The sequence below is a fragment of the Xenopus laevis genome, chromosome 9_10L (genome assembly GCF_017654675.1).
Source record: "Xenopus laevis strain J_2021 chromosome 9_10L, Xenopus_laevis_v10.1, whole genome shotgun sequence".
NCBI lineage: Eukaryota > Metazoa > Chordata > Amphibia > Anura > Pipidae > Xenopus > Xenopus laevis.
The window spans coordinates 13,502,076-13,522,542 of NC_054387.1; the positions used below are offsets into that span (position 1 = coordinate 13,502,076).

The following is a 20,467-nucleotide window of genomic DNA, read 5'->3' on the forward strand; positions in this document are numbered from 1 at the left end:
TGAGAATGGGGGGGGGGTTTAGTAATAACAAGCAGGGGTCTCTCTCTCTCTATGGCCCAACCTGTATTTGCTTTAACTGGAGAAAGGGTGGCCGCTGTTCCCCTCCCTCCTGCCCATTCCAGAGATTCCTTAATCCTTCCCAGCACGGCCCAGGGATAGAGAGTCTTATCAGACACATTTTAAACATTGACTTGAAAGTTCCCAATCTGCAGGGAGATTGCTTGGAATCCTCAGGAGTCAGAACTCAGGAATGCGGTGCATAGGGAAATATAGCCAAGCGTTAGATCAATGGCCGCTGATAGGCAGTCAGATTGGGGGGAGGCTGTTTATGGATCTGAATATATCAGTAAGGTGAACCCCCCCATATCCCTGAGATAATAAACTGGAAATAAAAAGACAATGGAACAATGGATGAACTGCAGCCATTGATTTGTTCAGTTATCTTTTATGGATTTGTCTGCTAAACTGCTCGAAAGTAGCAGATGAGGATATTGGCACACAAATCTGTAAATGCATTACAGTGCTGGAACTGGTCCTTTTCAGCTCAAAAACACAGTAACACCAGTTGCAAAGTTATAAGCCATATCCAGGTCTTTGCTTCCTTTCTGCCAAAAAAAAAAGCAGTTTTGTTTTGCTTTATGGCAGGGATTCTAAACAAAGACAGGTTCTGAACACAAGACAGCATTCGTTACCCTTTATTCTCAAACTATGGCTCTGACCCGCCTACCCATTAATGTAGGGGAACAATAACATCAATTAATATTTATACCAACCACACGAGTCCTGCCTTGTGCACCCTTAGAATTATAGCAGGGTGACTGTTACCCCAATGTTTCTATATATCTGTAACCTTGTTATGAGCTAAGGGGGCCCAGTCTGAAGGCCAGTTAGGGGGAGATTTGGGGTGAGTGCTTATTTGTGCCCTGGGTACCCCTGGAACTATAGCAGGGTGACTGTTACCCCAATGGTTTTATTTATCTGTAACCTTATTATGAGCAAAGGGGACCCAGCCTGAAGGCCAGTTAACATTAGATTTCGGGTGAGTGCTTATTTGTGCCCTGGGTACCCCTGGAACTATAGCAGAGTGACTGTTTCCCCAATGTTTCTATATATCTGTAAACGCATTATGAGCTAAGGAGACCCAGCCTGAAGGCCAGTTAGTGGGGAGATTTGGGGTGAGTGCTTATTTGTGCCCTGGGTACCCCTGAAATTATAGCAGGGTGACTGTTACCCCTAATGTTTCTATATATCTGTAACCTTGTTATGAGCTATGGGGGCCCAGCCTGAAGGCCAGTTAAGGTGGCCATACATGGGCCCAGGCCCGGACTGGCAATCTGTGGGGTCTGGCAAATGCCAGAGGGGCTGCTATAAGGTGCCATAGAAAGTCAGTATTTAGTGGGCTGGTGGGGGCTGTTTGGGCCTCTGTGTGGGCTGATTGGGCCTCTGTGTACCTGAAATACCAGGGCCTATTTTAATTCTCAGTCCGGACCTGCATGGGCCGGTAAAAGCTGCAGACAGACCGAGTCGGCAGCTTATTGGCCCATGTATGGGGCCCTGCGACAGGCTTCTCCGATCGATATCTGCCACGATTGGATCAGCCCGATATTGCCCACCTCAAGGTGGGTATATCGGGGAGGGGTCCGCTCGTTTGGCTACATTGCCAAACGAGTGGATCTCTCTGTGTATGGCCACCTTTAGGGTGAGATTTGGGGTGAGTGCTTTCCTGTGCCCTGGGTACCCCTGGAACTATAGCAGGGTGACCCCAATGTTTCTATGTATCTGTAACCCCACATTTAGATTTACAGCATTGCTGGGAAATGTTTGACTAATTAGATATGTGAGTGGGCATTGGAGCTCCTGACCTGATGCTGCCCCCCTTCCCTGCACTTGCCTCCATTACAGAGCCGGAGCACGTTTTTCTGCCCTGGTAAGATAAATAGTATTTCTTAAAGGTAAATATGAGAACATGGTGCATTTTAGGTTCTTTCTAGCAAATTCTGTTGCCTTATATTGACACATTCATAGTGTTGGGATTATTCCAGACACTCTTGGACTTGAATCAATGCATGGGTGGGGGTTGATCAGGGTTTGATTGATCTGTGTAATCCAGTTGACTGACACATTCCAAGATAGTGTGGACAGCGGGTGGTTTTAGAGATTGGCAAATAGGCTTTGATGTTCTCATTAGACACAAGATTAGGTCTGGTCCAGAGTATAGGTACCACTGGCACAGAAGTTTTTTTTACAGCCCTGTTAACCATTTCTGTCATCACTGAGTTGAGAAGTCAGTAGAAGAGCAGACTAAAGCATTGGGCATATGCACTAGTTCTGGGGCATTTTGTCCTCTAAGTCTTTTGTCCATGATAGAAGCAAAGAGTGAAAATGCCCCAAATCCCAAAATATTCACAATTCTTGCCTCTGGGAATTAAATGGAATTATATATGATTATTGCCATGTGTCACTAGAGGGAGCAGACCTCATAGCTGCATGGGGGTCCAGTATGTCCAGCAATCCCCCTTCCTGGACTGTGCCACCAGAGGTATAAGCGGGGGGGGAGGGAGAATTGTGAGACCTCCATGGTAGAGTGAGACCATACATTTTTGTTCTGTTTTTTTTTTGATAGTCTGGACAGTCTACCAATAACAGCAGGAAAGTATGGAGATAGTAGAACAAGATGGAGACAGTAGAACAAGATGGAGGTAGTAGGGCAAGCGGGAGGTAGTAGGGCAATGGGGAGACAGTAGGGCAAGCAGGAGACAGTAGGGCAAGTAGAACAAGATGGAGACAGTAGAACAAGATGGAGACAGTAGGGCAAGCAGGAGACAGTAGGGCAAGCTAGAGACAGTAGAGCAAGATGGAGACAGTAGAACAAGATGAAGGCAGTAGGGCAAGCGGGAGACAGTAGAACAAGATGGAAGCAGTAGGGCAAGCGGGAGACAGTAGTTCAAGCTAGAGACAGTAGTTCAAGCTAGAGACAGTAGAAGAAGATTGAGGCAGTAGGGCAAGCGGGAGACAGTAGAACAAGATGGAAGCAGTAGGGCAAGCAGGGGACAGTAGGGCAAGCTAGAGACAGTAGAAGAAGATGGAGGCAGTAGGGCAAGCGGGAGACAGTAGAACAAGATGGAAGCAGTAGGGCAAGCGGGAGACAGTAGAACAAGATGGAGATAGTAGGGCAAGCTGGAGACAGAAGAACAAGTTTGAGACAGTAGAACAGGATGGAGACATTAGGACTAGCTGGAGATGGTAAAGCAAGACTGAGAGAGCAGGCAAGATGCAAAAGTAGAACGAGATTAGGACAATAGGGCAAGATGGAAACAGTGGGGTAAGCCGGAGACACAACATTGAGCAGCTTGACAGTTGTACAACACCCAGCACCCTTACAGGCTTTGGAGTTGTAGCTCAACAACTGCTGAAGGGCCATATTTTAGAAAGTCCTACTTTATATAAACAGTGACACCCCCAAAGTTCATTTCCTTGCCCCCCCCCCCCCACTATTAAAGCCAGAAACAGGAAATGCATAACAAACTCAGTGACTTTGAAATGTGTCCTTTCCCATCATAGACACACAGGAAACGTTGGTCTATCTGTAGGCAGCATCTCTGCTCCATGGAGGGGAAGTGGAAGAGTCATTAATAATGAATTATCAGTATACGCATTTTCCTACTCTACCCCTCTACCCACTTACTTCTTGGGCAAAAGACTATATGTGTGAGTGTGTGTGTGTGTGTGTATATATATATATACTGTATATATATATCATTTTCATGTACTGTGTTGGGATACATCATTTCAAGACATTATTACCTTGAATTCTTTGTATATTTGTATTTATACATATGGGAGGGAGGTGCCATATTGTTTCCCTTAGACAGTACAGTATGAGGGTATAGCTTATTGTGTGCCCAGAACATTCCTTCTCTGTATATTTGTATTTATACATATGGGAAGGAGGTGCCATATTGTTTCCCTTAGACAGTACAGTATGAGGGTATAGATTATTGTGTGCCCAGAACATTCCTTCTCTGTATATTTGTATTTATACATATGGGAAGGAGGTGCCATATTGTTTCCCTTAGACAGTACAGTATGAGGGTATAGCTTATTATGTGCCCAGAACATTCCTTCTCTGTATATTTGTATTTATACATATGGGAAGGAGGTGCCATATTGTTTCCCTTAGATAGTACAGTATAAGGGTATAGCTTATTGTGTGCCCAGAACATGCCTTCTCTGTATATTTGTATTTATACATATGGGAAGGAGGTGCCATATTGTTTCCCTTAGACAGTACAGTATGAGGGTATAGCTTATTGTGTGCCCAGAACATTCCTTCTCTGTATATTTGGATTTATACATATGGGAAGGAGGTGCCATATTGTTTCTCTTAAACAGTACAGTATGAGGATATATTGAGCTTATATTGTGTGCCAAGAACATTCTGATCTGCTCTCATTTCCCTACAGAAATAGGGATTGGTAGCACTAGATAGGTACCTAACATATAAGGAGAGAGACAAGAGGAAAGTGTTGGAAGGGTTACTGTCTGCTCTGCTCTCATTTACCTACAGAAATAGGGATTGGTAGCACTAGATAGGTACCTAACATATAAGGAGAGAGACAAGAGGAAAGTGTTGGAAGGGTTACTGTCTGCTCTGCTCTCATTCCCTACAGAAATAGGGATTGGTAGCACTAGATAGGTACCTAATATATAAGGACAGAGACGAGGAAAGTGTTGGAAGGGTTACTGCCTGCTCTGCTCTCATTTCCCTACAGAAATAGGGATTGGTAGCACTATAAATAGCAACACAGTGCACCTCTTACCTTCTACACACTCAACTGACTCTGATTTTTGAGACTGTAAGATGAAGAGGTTGTTTTTGCATGGCACTAAAATGGTTCTTTAAGGGCCCCTAAAGACATGCAATTTTAGGGTGAAGACACACAAAGCTACTAGTAGCAGCTACATGTCACGGCTACAAAATAGTGATAACTGGTTTTGTTAAGACACTACATGGCCACTACATGCCGTAGACAATACTCAGAATTGCATCTGCTAAACCACATGTAGTATCTCAGCAAAGCCAATCATCAGTATTATCTATTTGTAGCCATGACAAATAGCTTCTAGCTCTGTGTGTCTTCACCCTTATTCCAAATTGATCTTTGGGTAGACAGGTGATTTGCTGCTCCTAGGGAGTTTATGGTGTGGCCAATTGTATTTATCCTTCCATAAAAATCGACAATGGCTCTGTCTGACTGTTCTCGAGCCTTGAGAAAGGGTGAGACTAAGCCCGAAATGTTGCCTGGTTGTCTGACCTAATAAAGTCAATTTTTCACCTTTTGCAACAAATAGGTGCTGCAGCAGTTTCTTTCTAGTCTGCACACTTATATAAGCACAAAGAGAGGCACAAAATGAACAAAAACATTAATCATCTGTTTCCCTGAGTGCCCATACTGATCAAATGCTTCCCATTGCCACAGCATCATAAGCCCTTTGTTAGAATAGAGGAATATTGCAGCAATGTTACCCCTTCCTTTCTTGCATTTATTATTAGTATTTAGTTCTGCTGATTTTCCACCAAGAGAATCTGTATCCTTTTAGTGTCGTGCCAAGGTGCTAAACCATTAAAACATCCAAAAAATAAATACGCTGTGGGTGTTTACTGAAGACTTGTGGCTAGTGGTCAGGAAACCCAAAATGTAGGTGCTGATAAGTCAAACACGCAGATGTCTTATATCTTCTTCTTTTAGCTATTTAGCCCTAAAGGCAAAAAAGCTTAACTGAGATGCATGCACAAAGAAATAATCTTACGCTGAGCAACCACAATAATCTCCAATTAATTGCAAATAAACAGAATTGTGGATTGAGGGTCAAACTCAGCTCTATGTTGCAAGCCTTTCAGTGTTTAATGACACATTAAATCACATTCGTTTATACATGATCAGGGTTAAACCAACCTGTGGTTAATTAGAGCATTAGAATGCCCACAGGGCTATTCTGCTCAATAGGTATCTAATTCATAGGGACAGAGACAAGAGGAAAGTGTTGGAAGGGTTACTGTCTGCTCTGCTCTCATTTCCCTACAGAAATAGGGATTGGTAGCACTAGATAGGTGCCTAATATATAAGGAGAGACAAGAGGAAAGTGTTGGAAGGGTTACTGTCTGCTCTCTCTCATTTCCCTACAGAAATAGGGATTGGTAGCACTAGATAGGTACCTAATATATAAGGAGAGACAAGAGGAAAGTGTTGGAAGGGTTACTGTCTGCTCTCTCTCATTTCCCTACAGAAATAGGGATTGGTAGCACTAGATAGGTACCTAATATATAAGGACAGAGACAAGAGGAAAGTGTTGGAAGGGTTACTACCTGCTCTGCTCTTATTTCCCTACAGAAATAGGGATTGGTAACACTAGATAGGTGCCTAATATATAAGGACAGAGACAATAGGAAAGTCTTGGAAGGGTTACTGTCTGCTCTGTTCTTATTTCCCTACAGAAATAGGGATTGGTAACACTAGATAGGTACCTAATATATAAGGACATAGACAAGGGAAAGTGTTGGAAGGGTTACTGTGTTACTGAGCACGAATGGTTACTGGAAATACTAGGCATTGGGTGCCTTGCTCGCACCTTATAATCTTGGCCGATATTACTGTAATGGTTCCTATTGCCTGGAATGTATCCCCTTTCACGTTTGTTGTCAGCTCTCACACTAACAACACTTCCGTCTCTAAGTGAATGGAGCGACTCCCGGGCTCAGTGACGTAGCACATGGCTCAGAGGGATTCCTGGAAGTCGACTTTAGGCTACAACAACCTGACATTCCTCACATTCCAGAATTCTGTCCTTTGATATTGGTGCCCAGCTGCTTTGTGTGTCATTGCTTTCTGAGTGGGGTGCTGCTGTGCACCTCTTAGTGAAAACAGTATGACTAAGCTTTATATAACGGTGTGCCACAAGCATGGCCAGCCGTCCTGGCTAAATCTGCCTGTTGCTTTAGAACTGACAGTCAGCAGGAAAATCCCTGTGGTTCATGGGGTCATACTGAATGCATGCTACATGTATTTATATAGCGCCAACATATTTCGCCGATCAGGTACATTTGGGGGAAGCTCCTCCATCCCAAAAAAACCCATAGTGTGCATTTACTATGACCCAACAAACCACAAGGGTTTCCCCGCTCTGCAATGCTTGTTCTGACTCCTGAAACAATGTAGCAGAGAACACCAGCAGTTTTAGGATATCTGACTTCTGCTACATTGTTTTGGATAGGCAAAACCTGTAAATAAGAAACAAAAACAGTAAGAGGCTGGCATCAGAGGAGACTGCTGGTAATGCTGAGATGTGTCTAACCTCAAGTCCCCAGGCAGATAAAATGAATAGAGACAATTGTTATCAAGATAATGATATGATATATTTTGGTGCTGTAACATCAAAGGGGAAACCACTGCTAATAATACTTACGTTAGGAGACAGAGGACCATGTGATAGGCTAATTACACCATATTATCTGTGCCCATTGTGTTTCAGATTGCAATAATTCAGGGGCCACTTTCTTGCTTTGTGATTGACACCAGGAGAGGAAGTTGTGTTTCCTCCAAAGAATCTGTGTTTTTAGATAATTCTAGAGCAAAATTAAAGGGGTGCTTCACGTTAAGATAACTTTTTGTATGCTATAGAATGGCTCATTCTAAGCAACTTTTCTATTTTTTATAGTTTCTTTAATTATTTGCCTTTTTCTGACTCTTTTCCAGCTTTTAAATGGGGGTCGCTGACTTCATCTAAATGATCTGTAACACTACAAATTTATGTATTTGCTACTTTTTAGTACTCATTTTTCTATTTAGACCTCCTTCTAGTCATATTCCAGTCTCATTCATATCAATGCTTGGTTGCTGGACTACTTTGGACCCTAGCAACCAGATTGGCGAAAACTACAAACTGGAGAGCTGCTGAATAAAAAGCTAAATAACTCAAAAACCACAAATAATAAAAAATTAAAAGCAATTGCAAATTGTCTCAGAATATCACTGTCTACATCCTACTAAAAGTTAATTTAAAGGTGAACTTAAATATATACCAATCCTTTGTATACATTGGTAGTAGTGGGATGCAGGGAGTGAGAGGGATTTGGGCAGATCTTGGACAGGCCATCGTAGATCAGGAATGTGACCATGTGTGATCAGGGCCCTTTTTCCTAATTGGAGCCCCATTCTCCTTATTGGTGGAACAACCTCCCATATCTAGGGTTGCCACATTTTCTTGAAAGAAATACCGGCCTTCCTAAATATTTATCCTTTTCCCTATTAATAACTTTGGAATCAACCATCATTTTTACTGCCCAGGTGGCAAGCCTATCCATATCAAATCTTTTACTGGAGAATATTAGGAGATCCAAGACTTTCAGAGTAATACAGTAACTCCCAGCAGTTGTGTAGTTAATATTGAACAACTCTCCCCCTCAGTAAAATCTTTTAGACCCCCCAGATATATAAACAAGCGCCTCATGTTTAAATACACAGAAAAATAAATTGTAGCAGTAGCACTCGCACCCAGATACTAGTTTTTGGAAGACAAAAGGCAATTTATGAATCTGTTTATGGAATATAATCTATATACAGTGTATATACCTGGAACAGAAGAAATGATTCATGAATAAGGATAATGCCACAAAGCGCTGGGGTAGAATCAGCCCCTTACCTTGCCTGCACGTGGATTTATCATGTCGGCCCCGGTGCGGCATATTGGGATATTGAAGCAAATTGATATTGGCTGTGTATTTCAGTAGGCCGAGTGTCAAACCCTGTTGGAATCATGAGGCAAATTCGGGCGACTTCAGAAAATGAAGCATCCGAGTGCTATTAATTATGATTATTAAGCTTATTTAGTGCACTAGTGTCTCAATTTAAGGGCAGAGACACACGTGGAGATTCAGTGAGATTAGTCGCCCGGCAACAAATCACCTTTTCTTCGGGCGACTAATCTCCCCGAACTGCCTTCTCATCGGCTACAATCTAAATCGCAGACGGGAAGGCAGTTCGGGGAGATGAGTCGCCTGAAGAAAAGGCGATGTGTCGCCGGGTGATTAATCTCACCGAATCTCCATGTGTGTCTCTGCCCTTAAATTGAGACGTTAGTGCACTAAATAAACTTAATAATCAATAGCTCCACAAACGACAAATAAACAGTGACCCCAACCTCTATTAAGTGTGCTTGTTATTCCCCCCTAGATCTATTGCTGGGCTCTGTAATTGGTTATTGTACTATTTACTTGTCTGCTTGTCTCCCCACTTTACAAGGCAGGACATTCATATACAAATGGGTGCAGCTTCTCCCTGGCAATACACAGGCTTTGTGTTTGACTCACTAAAGGGTTAATGGCACCCTGTCCCCTCTCCCTAATCCTCTGTAAAGCCTCTACAGGGGAGGGTAGTAAATTGCATTTGTGTTCTCCCCTTTTGGAAGCTCCCAGAAGCTGCTGCTTGTTTATTGGGGACAATTTAGAGAGTCAGACAGCCGGTTTAGTGTAATGTCAGCGCGGCAATTGTTAAGGAAATGAGATAACCCTTTGTGTGTTGTATGGAATGGATTGTATGCCTGGACCTTAGACTCCTGAAATATGACAATATTTTTTTTATTAGGGCAGAGACACACACTCAGAGGCAACTTCAAGCGACTTTTGAAAATGAAGTGCACCCATTGCCATCCCTCCGGCGATTTACATTCTAGCCAGCGGGAAGGCAGGGGAAGCAGTTCGGGGAGATTAGTTGCTGGGCGACTAATCTCCCTGAATCTGAGTGTGTGTCTCTGCCCTTAAAGGTCCCCATAAATAAGCAGATAAAAGCTGGAAAAATATTAATTTGGCAGCTTATTGGGCAGTGTATAGGGGTTCCTCAATCGAAATCTGGCTAAATGTCGATAGGGCAGGTTTAAAAATCCTGTCGGATTGAGGACCGCATCAGTTCGTTTATGCGGTCCTCGATCCGACTGCCTGTATTCTCCAGGGCCCACTGATCGGGTCAGCCTGATATCGCCCACCTCAAGGTAGGCATATCAGGGAGAGATCCATGACCTTGCCAAACAAGCTGATCCAGCGCCGGATTTCATTGACAGCCGCCCCTAGGCCGCGCGGTCCGACCAGGCGGCCGCGCAGTCCTAGCGGCCACCTCACCTCCCCTTCCCAGCTCGCTGGCGAAAAAACGCTGGCGCAGCTGCTGTAATTGAATGGGGACGCACACGTCCCCATAATGCGGCTGGGCGGCATGCCGCCCCTATTTTTTTGCCGCCCTAGGCCCGGGCCTATGAGGCCTTGCCGCAAATCCGGGCCTGAGCAGATCTCTGTATGTATGGCCAGCTTTAATTGGTTGTGGGACTGGGAGCTGCTCCCATGGTTAAATAGGAAGGAGTACAAATTACCTGTATTAAAACATAAGGTCCCCATACCCTTGGTCTGGTGCCAGGGAGATTGTGGATCAGTCAGGTTAACCTGGGCAAAGACTTTGAGATATGCTGGTTTAGAGATGCAGAGCAGATCATACCCCAATCTGGCAAACCGACTTGGCCAAATTGGTCTGATGCCTTTATTTGGGCCCCTAGATCAACAATCCTCAACAATCAGATCATAATGGGGACCTACGGAGACCTAACTCATGATATCCCAAGTCTGTGCCCCCTATTTGGCCCAATGAACTGTCCATTTGCTCTGAAGGTACTAAACAGCAGTTTTTAAGGGCGATGAATAGTCAGGGTTGTTCACCTTTAAATTAAATTTTAGTATGATGTAGAGAGTTATATTCTGAGACAATTTGCAATTGGTTTTCATTTTCTTTTATTTCAATTTTTTGAGTTATTTAGCTTTTTATTCAGCAGCTCTCTGTTTTGCAATTCGGGCAATCTGGTTGCTAGGGTCCAAATGACCCTAGCAGCCATGCACTGATTTGAATAAGAGACTGGAATATGAATAGGAGAGGCCTGAGTAGTAAGAGGAGTAATAAAAAGTAGCAATAACAATACATTTGTAGTCTATAGGGAGTATTGTGGATTTGAAATTCCAAAAAGATGCAGCAGCTGAGGACATTGACCAATGTGATCAACTCGTTCCACCCAGAGAAATGTGACTGATGAGAGATTAAAATGTATTCAAACATAGGTTTAAATAATATTAGTTGCAGTAGCACCTTTTCACCAAATTCAGCCTCCAGTCTATTTTGTCCATAGGGCGACAAGAGAACAGCGCCACAGTCTGGAAATCTAGACCCAAGAGCAACAGTTCAGGTCTCGGCACTAGGACCTTTTGCAAGGCAAACTAAACCCAAATAAAAAACATAAGTAAATATTATAGCTTTTTTTTTAAATTTATTTTGGTCTCAATTGGGGGTTTATTTTGTCTAGCATAAGCTCCCAGCCTGGAATGCTGACATAAGCAAAAAGAGGGTTGATTTTATGCTGAAGTCGGCAGATTGTGCTGCATTTATTTAATAATGAATTACGGAACGCGCTTTCAGAAATTGGGATAAAAACTACCTTGGGGGGAACAGATAGATCTAAATAAGACATTCAATATGAGAATTTGATATATGACCACTTATATCTACTTATATCGCCCCTACCCTTGCCTTGCACTGTGTATATAATATGACTCCCATAAACCTTTTAGACTCCCAGCACCTATGATCCATCATTGTGTCCCAGAAATATAAACAGTCCAGGCTGCGATGGTGAATCCATGAAAGGCCCCCACTGTGTCCAGGAGCAGATGGAACAATTGCCCCTTGAGTTTCCATAGTGAAAATACAGCATAATGTATTACCTTTGTTCTGGGGCACATAAATCAGCTTCACTTTGTGGCAGAGCATTTCAATCCCATTATAAGCTCTGGGAGGGAAGAACTGGAACCAAAAGTCAGTATTAAACAGCCAGAATGGATTTATTAGTGTCTTCCTCGTCCCCTGCGGATTGGCCAATTGTGCAATAAATTGCCCTGGCTATATGTACATAATGGATTCATTTACAAAAGTACTTTATTCAAGCACACTCAGGGCAGAGTTACTCAATATCATTCAGTGCACTGGAAGCTGCTATTGTTTGGGATGATTATCCAAGGGCTCCCATACATCTCTACTGGCTGTTTGTATTTCTTACTGTAATTTACAGCATGCGGGAGCTGCCCTCTGTCTCACCATGTACAGGGGGGTAAAAGAGAACTTTATCCAGCTCGGCTGAGACCCATAAATATTCAGGGAGGCCATAACCACTGCAGCATTTACTGGCCCTAGGCAGCTGCATGAATTGCTGATTTATTAACCACTTACAGTTAGTCTATATATTTTTACCCAATTAATACCGGGTGTGTTGGATAAAGAATAAAATTGTTCTGATCAGAGGACAAAAAGGTTTATTTTATAAAGGTTCATAGGCACAAGGTACTGGACCTACATTTGGGGAGTGGGCCACTCCTTTAATGGCTAATTTTACTCATTGTACATGCACTTTTGCATGTACAATGAGGTGCGGGCAACTATGATAGTGGCATTTTTTTCCATCCGTGGGTGCGTATCATGTGGGTATACTGGCACACATATCAATGCTTTTATCAGTGATAAGACTGTTATTAGACTCTTAGGGCAGAGACACGCTGCTATTTCATGAAATTAGTCGCCCATCGACAAATCGCTTCTTCGGGCGACTAATCTCCCCGAACTGCCTTCCCGCCGGCTAGAATGTAAATCGCCGTCAGGATGGCACTCAAATTGTTCAGGCCCGGATTTGTGGTGAAGCCACAAAGGCCTAGGGCAGCAATATTTTAGGGGCGGCATGCCGCCCAGTCGCATGACTAAGGAGCACTGAGGACTCAAATCTCCCCAGTGCTCCTTTGATTGAGAGCACGCTCTCGCGCGCGGGGAGGATGCGTGAGCTATGGAGCCGGTGCTAGGACCAAGCGTCACCGGGAGGAGGAGGGTTAGCGCGAAAAAAGGTGCCCGGCGCTGGGACCATGTGGGCTAGGGTCGCTGTGTCGCAAAATCCAGCCCTGGGATCACTTTGGCTTTCCGAAGTCGTCCGAAGTTTCCTCATGAGGTCATTAACTGGTTAGCCATATGTCAACAAAGAACATTCCATCTGTCTCCATTTTCTCTAAAGCCACCATCTTGCCTCGCTGTTACCAACTAGTCCTATAATTGCCAACATACCCTAAGGTTTCCATTATGCCCTCCATTCTCCATCTTCCCCTACTGCCTTCATCTTGCTCTTCCTTCTCTTGAACTACTATCTCTATTTTGTTCTATAATTGGCACCATACCCTAATGCAGTGAATGATACCCAACCAGTGGCTCATGTTGCTCTCCAATCCTTTGAATGTTGCTCCCAGTGGCCTCAAAGAAGGTGCTTATTTCTAAATTCCTGCCAAGTTTTGGTTGCATAAAACCAGGTGTACTGCCAAACAGAGTCTCCTATAGGCTGCTAGTCCACTAAGGGGTTACAAAATAGCCAATCACAGTCCTTATTTGGTGACCAGGTCTGGGCTGGGATTCAAAACAGGCATAGCCCCCGCTACCTACCTACCCAGTCTTCCTGCCTAGAGCGTCTAGTAGTGGTGAGTCTGTAGCGCAGGAATGTCAGACTCAAATAAAATGTTGAACTTAAACTGAAAAAGGGACACTGCGTAACAAAAGAGGGCCACAGAGATGGTAGAAAAGAAATACGAGGTGTAAACAGACTCTTTTTTTTACCCGTTTAGTGAGACCAGTTTTATATTAACTTATTAGCTTTATGAAAAGAAAAAAATCCCAGAAAAGGTTGAAGGTACAAGAAGAGTCTGGGGGCTGCAAACCAGGAGATAGTGGTCTGTGTGTCAAGTTGGTTGCTTGAGACTCACCACTACTAGATCGTGTATATCAGGCCCTGCCAACTTAACTGGTAAAATCCCCACCATCACTGGCACGCTCCCCCTGCCAGTGATGCTGGGGATTTTACCAGTTAAGTTGGCAGGGCCTGATATACACCCACGCTCCCCCTGCCCCCACCTGTGTATCCTTGGCATGTGCCCGTGTTGCTTACCATTCTGCTGCAAATGGCTTGGGGGAGGGGCAGTAGGCATAGGGCACTTTGTTGGGCACTTACCGAAGGTGAGGGGCCCCAAAATGATTCTTCAGCCTTCTACTTGCACCACTGAGAATACATATATAATAATATATGTTATACACTTATTCACATAGAAAATAAAGGATAATAAGGACAATCGATATACCACCACAATAATAATACGGTAATAATGTATAGCACATCTACTTTAAATAAAAATAATAAAATATATCAAAGGGAAAAATAAAAAACATGTATTCTGCAGAAAGCCATAGAATTTAATTGGTGGAGACAGAAAATAAAGGATAAGAACAATCAATATACAATAATTATAATAAAAATAATCATATAGAGCACATCTACTTTAAATGCGAATAATAAAATATATCAAAGGGAAGAATAAAAAAACCATGTATTCTGCAGAAAGCTGAAGAATTGGATTGGTGCAGACAGAAAATAAAGGATAATAAGGACAATCAATAATAATAATATATTGCACCTCTACTTTAAATAAAAATAATAAAATATATCAAAGGGAAGAATAAAACAAAATATGTATTCTGCAGAAAGCTGAAAAATTGAATTGGCGGAGACATAGAAAATAAAGGATAATAAGGACAATCAATATACAATAATAATAATAATATATAGCACATCTACTTTAAATGCTAATAATAAAATATATAAAAGAGAAGAATAATAAATATGTATTCTGCAGAATTGAATTGGTGGAGACAGAAAATAAAGGATAATGAGGACAATCAATATACATTAATAATATATAGCACATCTACTTTAAATATAAATAGTAAAATATATCAACGGGAAAAATAAAAAAAACATGTATTCTGCAGAAAGCTGAAGAATTGAATTGGTGGAGACAGAAAATAAGGGATAATAAGGACAATCAATACACAATAATAATAATATGTAGCACATCTACTTTAAATAAAAATAGTAAAATATATCAAAGGGAAGAATAAAAAACATGTATTCTGCAAAAAGCTGAAGAATTGAATTGGTGGAGACAGAAAATAAGGGATAATAAGGACAATCAATACACAATAATAATAATATGTAGCACATCTACTTTAAATAAAAATAGTAAAATATATCAAAGGGAAGAATAAAAAACATGTATTCTGCAAAAAGCTGAAGAATTGAATTGGTGGAGACAGGGCTAAATACACAAATTTTAAGAAAAGAAAAACACAGACACTTGTATATTGGTCTCCTTGTTAGATAATGCCATTAAGTCAGCTATTTGTCACTTGCTTTGACTGCTGGACCCCCTGATTAACCCCCCAGTCAAACCCCTTCATTTCCATGATAAAAGCCGCAGCCAATAGGAAAGGGGAAAGGGAGGGGCTGCCGGCATTCCATTCCATTCATCCCTAAGTAATGCTCATTCAGAGGGGAGACAGGCAGGGTAATAACACTGGCACAAGCTTCCCAGGGTCTCAGACTGACTGACAAACTTTCTCTGTTTCTGTGGCTTCTACACACCCACCTCCTGGCATGGGATATTAATTCAAGGGACCAGGCTGAGGAAAATGAAGGTTACAGTAAGTACAAATTACTTCTCATTTAGTATCGTTTGTATCCCTGGTTCAGTATTTGTTTCCTTATGTTTTTCATGGTTCATGTGAAGTTAAATCACCAGGATCCTTTCCTTATTACAGAATAAAAGATACATTTATATTGTAGATATGCCATTATTTTCGGCAAAATAACCGGTTTAAGGTACGTTTATTTTAACCTTACCACTGAATTGTGTTTTTTTTTAGCAGCAGCTTTTGGTAGGGGAAATGTAGTTCAGAAACATTGATCATTTGTTTTCTTCTCAAATTGTCTAATGTTATATCCAGCCTAGAAAATCCATATAAGAATAGAAAGGGTTCTTTTCTTCACCTTTAGTACAAGGAGCTTACAATTCATCATATGTAGGGGAACACATACTGTACTTGGGTGGGTAGGTACTATAGTTGCACAGCTACAGCAATTTAGGATAGTGTACATGGGCATCTGTATATACCTAACTGCTGCATTTGATTGTCAGCTCAGCAGCCCCCTGACAGGGGGGCCTATAGGTGCACATTTAAAACTGCTAATAATACTGCTTCCATATTCTGTCCGACAAGCAGATACTGCTGCCACCAGATCCCATTAAAATCCAGATATGTATGTAAACCGCGTTATATTAGCCATTGCTCCTCATACTATTGAATGAAAAGCACCAGTGATGGACAAATTTGTCCCACGCGAAACGCCAATTTTGACGCTCACGCCAATTTTGTTAAATTTAATCAGCATCCAAGTAATGTTGATGCACGACAGTTCTGACGCGATTGACTATTCTGGTGCGTTTTCAAATGTTTTTGATACCGATGAATTTCCGTGAATGAATTTGCCGGCAGCAAAATGAGGAAATTCGCCATTAATTTGCGCCTGGCGAATTTATTCGCCTATCACTAGAAAGCACCCTATTGGCACCCTATAAAAGATGAATAGGGGTGCTGTGTCCTTTGCTGTTTTCTGTTAAACAAAATGCCCCATGGTAGTAGGCAAAGATCCTTGAAGGACCATCTGTGGGTGCTTAAAGGGGTAACATACTTTTATAGCCTTAAATGTTATGTTTTTTGGAGGGAGGGGAGTTATGTTATAAAATCTCCGTAGATATAATAATGTATATGGAGTAGCTGAGAGAAAGAAGCAGACTTGGGGGCTGTGGCTATTGGGGCTAAATCACATGTGCCACAGGCACCCAGCTGTCATGTTTAAATGCCTTACATCCACGTGGGATGATGTCACTACCCCTCCTCATCCAATCACGGGCCAGAGGAACTATACACAGCTGGAATCTATTATTGGGTCGTTCGTTAAAAAAAAAAAAGAGAAAGAAGAAAAAAAAATCCCACTTTCCCAGGATTTGCGGATGTGAACTGGGGTATCGGTTACAAGGGGCGACCTGATATTACAGGGCCGGCAATCAAAAAGTGATGATTTATTTGCTTAAAGCTCTGATGCTTCTTGTTGGAGGGTGATTCATAGTTATGGTACCTGGGGAACTGGAGAGGTAGGATGACTCGCCCCAGGGCCACACAGAAAGAAAAAGGATGAAGCTGAGGCTTTGAAGTGGGCGAGGACTTAGGTTTATCAAAGAATACTTGGATATATCAAACTTTATCTCTCGCTCCAGCACTTGGGCGTTAAAGCTCTGTTAAACCCTGCTGAACCTTTTGATATCTCCCTTTGATAAACCCAAGCCTCTAGGTCGCGGAATGTGACATGGTAAAACTTGTCACTGTACAATGGTCGTAAAAGAATGAACAAGGAGAGTGGGGTTATGATTCCTTGATCAACTCCATTGGCCACATTCCCTTTACTCCCCCATTCCTGGGTCACCTGTAGATTGTAAGCCTTGTAAGTCGTGGAGAGCAAATAAGTGGAATCCTCTGTATTGATTTCCCATTATGGATAATTAAAATGCACAAGAAGGGCATGGCTGTGCAACTGTCACCTAATAATTCAGACAGTTTCACAGGTATTCTATAATAGTGCTAGCTACTATTGTTCACAATGGATATGTCAGTTCTTTTAGATGGTAAGCTCTTTTGGTTATCTGCTTTATTGACACTTATGGTGGCCCATAGTGCTTACATTCCCAATTGTGCCATTTTCCCATAGCCATTAGTTTTATCCAGACCCTTTGGGATTATCATCCCATGGCAGAATCTTTGCCTTTAGCCTCTACCCCTTCTGCTAGGAAACGTTTTGTAGATAAGACCCTCTCTTTCCGGACACAACAACCTCTTGCCCCAGAAGTCTTTATTATATTCACAGCATGACACCTTCCCTTTCTTTTCAATGAATATATTTTTCCATTTATAATAGGGTGAAAGGCCCTTTGCACCCCTCCTTCCTTTCTCTTCTGCCTTTTAACTATTTTTTTTTTGTTGTAGTCGGTGCCTTCGAGGCACTATTACAGCACAGCGTTAGATCTCAGGGACTCAGACTTTGTCGCAGGGTGCACTTACATTTTATAGGGCCAATAACAAGGAACAAAGTAATTAGCAGTTAATTAGTAGAAAAAAGGGCATTTGTCACATGTAAAATAGATTTGCTGCAAAGGGTCTTCAGCAGAGACATTGGCATGTGGTTCTGTGGTTTTCTCCAAAATGCCCCATATGGCATTAGCCTTAGGGTTGAATATAGAAGCATTTGCTGTTGGCTTCTTGGTAGACAAATGCTTAGCAAGGCAAAAGGAACATAAAATGTTTCACATTTTTAGTAGACTTCATAAAGTTATTTCCCGTAGTTTGGACCAACAAGACCTTGGGCTCCCACTCTTTAATAGTAATAGGATAGAAGGCTGCTATTTTCTTCCCATGGCCAGTAGTTTTTTTAGCACTAAATTTGCAGCCCCCATTGTGCTTCCCATGATCCAATTCTCCTTCTACTAGGACACTGTCCATGTGCACATGTGTTGTGGTGACCCAGGGAGCAGCAGCCCCAAAAATATAACAATCAAGATGATATGCCTTTAAAAAGCCTCGCTCCTAATGAAAGGGCATCGGTCCCTGCCCTGGGTCAAAAAGAAAGCTTGTTTTCATGCGTCACCCATGACTTGTTAATGATGACAAAACAACTGTGTGAAAGACGCTGTCACTCGATCCTTATTTTCTTAGTGACTTGTGCTGTCAGTGGGGGCCGAGGGAGGGTGGCTCAGGTGGCTAGTGCTAGTCTTGGCCAGTTTGGGGAAAAAGGGAGGGGGCAAGATTCCACTTCCAGGCAAAAAGACTTGAATCATTTCAGCTGGATTTAACAACCAGGCTGTAAAATGTTTTGTAAGTCAGGGGGGGAGGTTGCTAAAATGTGTTGCAAGGTTAAGGAGGCTTGCTAAGTGTGTATTACTGCCTGTGTACTCCCAGCACCCCCTTGGGCTGGGACTTATACTTCAATACTAACCAAATAGCTGCAGGTTGGGCAACACTAATGTAAAAAGTAACAGTTTTCAACCGGTCATCTACTGTGTTCCTCTTGCCACACTGCTTCTATCTTGTCCTGCTGTCTCCATAATGTACTCGTCTTGTCCTGTTATCTTCATAATGTTTTAATGTCCTCTTCTTGTCCTGCTATCTTCATAATATTTTAATATCCCCATCTTGTCCTTCATAGTGTTTAATTGTCTACATTTTGTCCTAATGTCCTCATCATGCTCTACTGTTCTAATCTTATCCCAATGTCCTCATCTTGCACTACTGTCCTGATCTTCCCCTACTGTCTCAATCTTGTCCTAACGTCCTCATCTTGCCCTACTGTCCCGATCTTGCCCAAATGTCCTCATCATGCCCCTACTGTCACCATTTTTGTCACCTTGTCCATCAACATGTCATCTTCATGACCTACTATTTGTGATATCCACCACCCATTCTATCTATAACTGCTGCTACATAGTGCTTAGTTTGGCTTTTCTCCCTAAGTAGTCACCCCTCTTACGACCCCTTCAACAGCAACTTGTGCATATACCACAGAAAAATGATGCTCTAGGTTCTGCTTCTAAAATTAGTAGTAGCTTGACATTTATAATGTTGATGCTGATGTGAATTATTGTAGTAGGAATCTGTGGGACTGGACATTTATTACTGCCCATACCAGTCACTTCAGCCTCAGCACTGGTGAACATGTGCAGTTTGATTGCCCTCCTGTACACCCCACAGGGGAAATACAGTGTCCCCATCTGCCTCTGCACACAGCCAATGAGGTTGGGAATCACCATTTCTCCATTCATTGTGCTCGACATCTGGTTCCAATTAACTGTTCTCTGTTCCCAGTGGTACCAGTGGGAAATACTCACAGAGAATCAGAGCTTTTGTGAAAATCTTCCAGGAACATAGTCATCCCCCTTCCTTCTGTATTCATCATGTACTGGGACTAGTTCAGGGACAGTAACCCCTACACATACATTATTATTGTAGTTCTTGTATTTCAGATGAAGCAATGCATATGTATCTATTGGTCCCCACCGACAGCCTGAATCCACTACTCTGGTTCTTTTGATGAGCCACCTTAAAAATAAAAGCATTCTTATATTTGAACCAGATTGGATGTAGCCATTTGCTCTGCTGCTCTACTGAGTCAATCGCCAAGCTAGAAGAAGTGGTATGATGCATGGAATCAGTGATACTGCCTCAGATTTACCAAGACATGAGCCTTTAGTCAGATTAGCAATTTGGGGCCCCATCCTTCCACTTCCTCCCTCTCTCTAAGAGACACATACATTCTGCTTTGCAACTAAATCCCTGTTACTGCCAAAAGTATCCGCCATCGCAAAAAGCTTTGTGGCCTCCATGTGTTTTTACTCTTGCTAGACTTCTATCCCTGTCTC

General features: G+C 42.4%; 1 protein-coding gene across 3 annotated transcripts in view; it reads left to right on the forward strand.

Moving 5' to 3' along the window:
• The window catches only part of cass4.L (Cas scaffold protein family member 4 L homeolog), a 41,349-nt gene that overhangs the window by 5,079 nt on the left and 15,803 nt on the right, over positions 1-20,467 (forward strand). The window contains exon 1 of one of the 3 annotated variants that reach the window (XM_018234218.2): positions 15,087-15,644. The exons of 1 other annotated variant lie outside the window; for it this stretch is intronic. Coding sequence is in view for 1 of the 2 variants with exons in the window: in NM_001091015.1 (NP_001084484.1) it covers positions 15,633-15,644 (12 nt within the window). In the remaining variant the exon portion in view is untranslated. 3 annotated transcript variants of the gene reach the window in all.